This window comes from Etheostoma spectabile, chromosome 7, assembly GCF_008692095.1.
Source record: "Etheostoma spectabile isolate EspeVRDwgs_2016 chromosome 7, UIUC_Espe_1.0, whole genome shotgun sequence".
Taxonomy (NCBI): Eukaryota; Metazoa; Chordata; class Actinopteri; order Perciformes; family Percidae; genus Etheostoma; species Etheostoma spectabile.
In genome coordinates this window covers 21,412,589-21,418,467 of record NC_045739.1, presented here as the reverse complement: position 1 = coordinate 21,418,467, position 5,879 = coordinate 21,412,589, and the positions used below count along the sequence as shown (strand labels likewise).

Below are 5,879 nucleotides of genomic sequence, written 5' to 3'. Positions count from 1 at the left end.
CACACACACACACACACACACACACACACACACACACACACACAGCGGTAACACCAGCACCACAGCCCCCTTCTCTTCTCTCAGCTGTCAGCCTGCATTCCTCCCTGGTTCTCCATTTATGGCTACAATGGAAAGAAAGAGAAAACGAAGAAGGAAAGAAACTAATGTCCAACCCCTACATCATCTCTGTCCTTCAAAGTACGATATGCACTTTTCACTTGATGGGGACACCAATTCTATGTCAGAGTCTTGATTATTTCCTCCCGGTTGAGGAGGAGCTATCTTGCCTTGTAAGCCGCACGGCCCTTACTCAGCCTCAGCTTGTATTCACAGCTTAATACGCTCCTCAACATGCCATGACATCTGAAATCCAGTATCAGGCCATATTGGGAATTTTAAGGAATAGTTTAACATTTTCCAAAATAATGTTATTTCTTGAGTTACATGAGAAGATCAATAACACTCTCATGTGTGTGTCACACATGATGTTAGAGCCAGCGGGTGACTAGTTTAGCATAAAGATTGAAAGCAGGGGAAATAGCTAGCGATTTGAAGCCAGCAACATTAAGCTTGAACATTTAGGGTTGTAGAAAGACAGTTTTTTTATACAATATGCAAATGCAAAATGAATATGGCATCTTTATGCACTTTCTAACACTCAAAGAGCCTGCTGGCTCTTCCCTACCTAGAGTCTACAGCTGCTGCAGTTCACTAGTGTTGAACTGGAGCTTTAGAGCCTCTACTAAAAGTATATATTTGCTCACTGCACTGTACAGTAAAGTGCTTTGACTCCACCAGTTGATATCATCCATTTATCTTTCCTTCATCCGTCAGTCCGTCCCTCCCTCCCCTCCTCCTCTGTGTTCTACTCCCTTCCCTGGTTTACATCAAGGCAGCAGCGGTCTGATCACTGTCAGCTACACGACCCATCAATGCTCTGACGTCAACCCGCCAGCCCTATTTGTCACAGCTTCAGTTTGAAAATAACATGAAATGCATTGTCATTATCGTTTGCACAAATGAAGTTGTTCTGGATTGTTGTGCACATAAGTATAAAAAATAAGGTTTTTAAAATGCATAGATACATGCATTATAAATTTGTGAAACTAAAGTAAAGTGGTTTAAAATCATTAATTTAGCACTATCCAGTGTGTCTGGTGAGGTCTTCCTATCTGGTGCTAAGCCTGTGCAGATTTTCACAGATAAACCAACAGAGATTAAAAGATGACAAGAAACACATGATTATACGACACATCAGACGTCTGCTTCGTCTTTGTCTTTGTTCTCACACACACACGCGCGCCAATATATGCCAGAATAGATATCAACCTGTGTCTGTGTCTCTGTACTGTGTCTCTCTTCTTTTCTCACCCATCTGACCTGCTCTGTTTGTGTTTTTTCACACTTTCTTTCTCGCTCTCAGAGTCAGATAAAGGATAAGGGAACGACCCAAGGCCTTTTTTCTTATCACAGACCATCATGTCAGTAAGTGTCTTGGCTGATAATGATAAATGTGAAGCAGCTCCATTTGTTACCTTAAACTTGATCAAAACCTCTAATAGGTATCTTTTGTTTAGTCAACGAGCACCTGATGCTTACATTTGCTTGAAAAGGGTATCAACTGTACAACGTCATGTCCTTGTCAGCTGTGAGTGTCAAATTAATCCTTAGATATGATTATGTAATGAATGAGTGTGTCAATGTGCAGAAATGGGTATGTGTCTCTTCATAGATACACATGTGCACAGGGCTTCCATACTGTAAGCGTGTGTTTGTGACCTACAGTATGTTAAACCCATATCTGCTTGTGGCTCACTTGGCCGGCACCAACCTGGGACTTGTCCAGATGCCAGGCAAACTCAGAGTGAGTAAGTGTGTGTGTGAGTGTCCATGTGAAATCCTCCTCTGCCCCGTTCCCAGCAGGCTCCCAAGCTAGCCTCATAGCAGTGTCAAGCTGTGATAATGGACTGTCTTTGTCTACCTTAATCAGTGAGTGTAGACCTGCACAGTGCTTCCAGGCACTGACAGGTACAGCAACCGGTCTATTAACATTTATTCCCTCTGACATCTCTCCATTTAGTGCATGTATAGGTACTGAGCATGTGTGTAATTCAGGCCTATGTGTAATAACAACAGAGTGTAAATTGTAATTTCCTCTTTTGGGACTAATAAAGTATACATTATTATTATTATTATAGTAATATGAGAAAAGTGACTGAGAGCTGTAATTTAGGCATTCAGACAATCATTGAGAGGACAATAAAGTTATATGATAGACTCTTGGTAACATTGCTCAAAAAGTCTTATAGTGAAATGTTGCTGATCATGAACAGTCTTAGAAAACATTATATTTGTGTCTCAATCCTGAGTGCATGATGAGACATTTTGACCACACTAGGAGATTTTTTTGCAAGAACATAAGTCAGAGATAAAGGACCACATAAGGAGCGAGCCAAAACGTTTGCTAGTAATCACATAAGCACACAATAGCTTTTCTCACCCAAGTTTTCCTCCATGCATGCTAATTCACACAGAAGGACGTTAAGAGAGAGCAAATTAGTAAAACTGAGTGAGAAGTGGTATAGCAAATAAATGTACTGCTCAAATTAAATTATTTGTTCGTGCAAGAATAATTTATTTACAAGATATATAAATCTGCTTGCAAATATAACGTTTTCTGTCTTCTAAGGCAAGGGCGTAACTTTGGGTTCAACACTGGGGGTTTGAGATTTCCACTTTTGCGTAAAATTGAAATTTTGAATGTCAAACACTTAATTTTCTGCATTCTGGTGAATTTCTCTGCATCAATTTATGGTGCAAATGTTGTTTATATAAAGGCTATTATAATAGTTTTTTGGGGTGGGTTGCACTGGCCAGTTTTGATTGTTGTGGGGGTTGTAACCCCCCATCCCCCTGTAAATTAAGCCTAAGGCACTATGCCCAGATGCTTGAGTGAAGGTGTGTGTTTTGTGCTGTGTAGCTCCCAGGTGTGAATGTTTACAACTGTGTTAATATAAATCAGACTGATACAGGAAAACGTTTATCGTTTTATCTTGGGGAATGTGAATATAAACCCTGTTTTCCAAAGCTTGCAAAATTTCACCCATAGTGTACGAGTTTTGTGGAGAAGTCACTCTTACATGTTGCCATGTAGTCTGGATATGTACGCAGGGAGGATTAGAAACACCTGTTGTGTAGACAGTAGATTGACAGCAAGACCTCTGGGTCTCCACTCCTCATTCCAATTTCCTCATGGCAACAGACACAGACCACAGGTCCCAGAGGCATGTAGGAGGAGTAATTAATGTCAAGATGTCCAGTGGAATGTGTGGCGGCTGCTGCTGGTTGTCATGAAAGTTTATAAGGTTTATTTTAACTCCCACACATACTGTAGCACGGCTCTAGTGCTGTATCATAGCATACCACACTATCTATCCACTCCATGCTTCGACATTTATACCAAGTCTGTAAAAACAAGCTTTTCAATTAGATATGTCATGTCAAGGCTATATCTGGAGCCATTGTTAAATATTCATCAATTCGTTTTCAAGGTGTTATACTTCCAAACGTGGCTGGTCTTACTTGACTCCTGCATGACCTGCATTGGTTACTTTCCAGATTTAGCGTGTAGCTGGGGCCTCTTATCAGGTCTTGTCAACAGAGCCAGTTAACCTGCAGGGTAGCCTTGAGATAATCCCCCTCCCACTGAATGTTGTCTCAACATTGAATCGGTTTTGATCAAGCGGTAACTAGGTAACAATAGCATTCAAATATGGCATTTATTATTTTCTGTGGCTCACATTGGTTTTTATTTCTAGGAGGTTAAACGATTTAAAAAAAAGTAAATTTGTTTTCAAATGTGTGGACAAATTTTTTTAGCATATAAATGTTCCTTCACATTTTCAACAATCTGCATTATCTCTGAGTTGAAGCCTAAATGTTATGGTCGGGGTCAAATAGAAGCAACTATCTTAAAGGTCCCATGACATGATAATTTCACTGAGTTTTTTTTAACATGAATGAGTTCCCCAGCCTGCCTATGGTCCCCCAGTGGTTAGAAATGGCGATAGGTATAAACCGAGCCCTGGGTGTCCTGCTCTGCCTTTGAAAAAATGAAAGCTCAGATGGGCCAATCTAGAATCTTATGAGGTCATAAGGGGCAAGGTTACCTCCCCTTTCTCTCCTTTGCCCACCCAGAGAATTTGGCCCATTTTGACTCATCAGTAGTCTGCAGGTTTTCACGTCACCTTTTGGTATCACATCAGTTTGCTTGGAACCGCGACTGAGGTAGTACTAAAAAAAGTACCTGTTAGCAGGAACCAGGGACCTTTTTTTTTAATGGAAAACCAAAAAAGGTTAAAAAAAATAGAGTCGAGGTGAGTTGAGTAGATACCATGCAGTGGAAAAACACCATAAAGACTGATGAAATCAGTCCAGTATGGTAGTATTGGTCCGTCTCGGTTCGTCTTTCCACTAACAATCACTACTCAGGTTTGGTTGAAATAAAGTCTAAATTTATCCATTTATCTGTAAAAATTACGCTGGTTCTATACACACTAAAATGACTGTTTATTTAAATAGAGTCTGGTGGGTTTGGCGATGGTGATTTCGGGGCTGTTTCAAAATTATCTTACTCTTTAACAAAAAGGTCACCCTCTTAAAGGGATCAATTCCATGATGTTGTGAGACACTTATAAACAAACTTAAAAATAATCTGAGCAAAAATAACACTTATAGTGGACAGAAATTGACGTTGCACATTTGTCCTAAATGATTACATTGCAGCCCGGTTTGTGGCTATACAGCATTCTCGCTCAATACTGGTTGGAAATACCAAAATTCTCTTTAACTGACTCTTATTTTTAAATCTAGAGACATGTCATTGGTATTCTTGCGTACAGAATCCCAGTCTCTGTCTGCATTTGCCTCTTTATCCCCTTCTTCATGCCCATGATATCTTTGTGGAACAAAGCACAATGAATAACTGATTCAGGTTACTGTATCAGAGTGAAGTTGATTCAATCATAAGATTGACAAATTCAGCTCCTGAGTTTTCTGCAGTTTCTCTTCCCATCCTGGAGTCTGTCCTCCTCAGGAAGTGATAAGAACTTTTGATGTTTGATGGCTCTTTTAAGTCAGAGAGAACTGATTTCAAGAATTGTTTTTGCCAATACAAGCTTGTGAATGGGTGCTCTATTAGGGCATGATGCCACTCCGCACTGCTGTTTCCTGTTCATTGTAATCCATTTCCTGTTTCCCTCCCTCCAGTCCTGGCTGCTGCCGTTGGTCAGGAGCCTGACCAAAGCCACGGCTGTGCCCATGGCAGCTGTTACCCAGCAACGGGGAACTTGCTGGTTGGACGAGAGAAGAACCTGAAGGCCTCATCCACATGTGGGATGAGGAAAAAAGAGCCCTATTGCATCGTCAGTCATCTGCAGGTGGGTGCAATGATACTAAGTATGTATAACATCCTATTTGTGGTTCTCATTGATCTTTGACCGTATAACCCTGACCTTTTCTTGTCCTGTTGCAGGATGAGAAGAAGTGCTTCGACTGTGACTCTAGACGGCCATATGACCCAGTGTACAACACCATCAATCACCGGATAGAGAACGTTATCACCACCTTCAAACCTCACCGCAAGAAGTCCTGGTGGCAGTCCGAGAATGGTGAGGAGACTTTGTGGTCACTTTTGTTCTGCATTGAAAAAAAGAAGTTATTAAAATGAAGTAAAGAAATAATAATTATTGATTTCTAAAATCCATCTAAAGATTTTCATTAGCTTAGCTGTCTTACACTCAGGCTTACTTGGTATGACCAGTAAAACTCAGTTTCAAAACAAAACACACACACACACACACACACACACACACACACAC

General features: G+C 40.6%; 1 protein-coding gene across 1 annotated transcript in view; it reads left to right on the top strand.

Moving 5' to 3' along the window:
- The window catches only part of lamb2 (laminin, beta 2 (laminin S)), a 48,677-nt gene that overhangs the window by 13,063 nt on the left and 29,735 nt on the right, over positions 1-5,879 (top strand). The window contains 2 exon segments of the mRNA XM_032519758.1: positions 5,269-5,438; positions 5,534-5,669. Of these exon segments, the coding sequence (XP_032375649.1) occupies positions 5,269-5,438; positions 5,534-5,669 (306 nt within the window).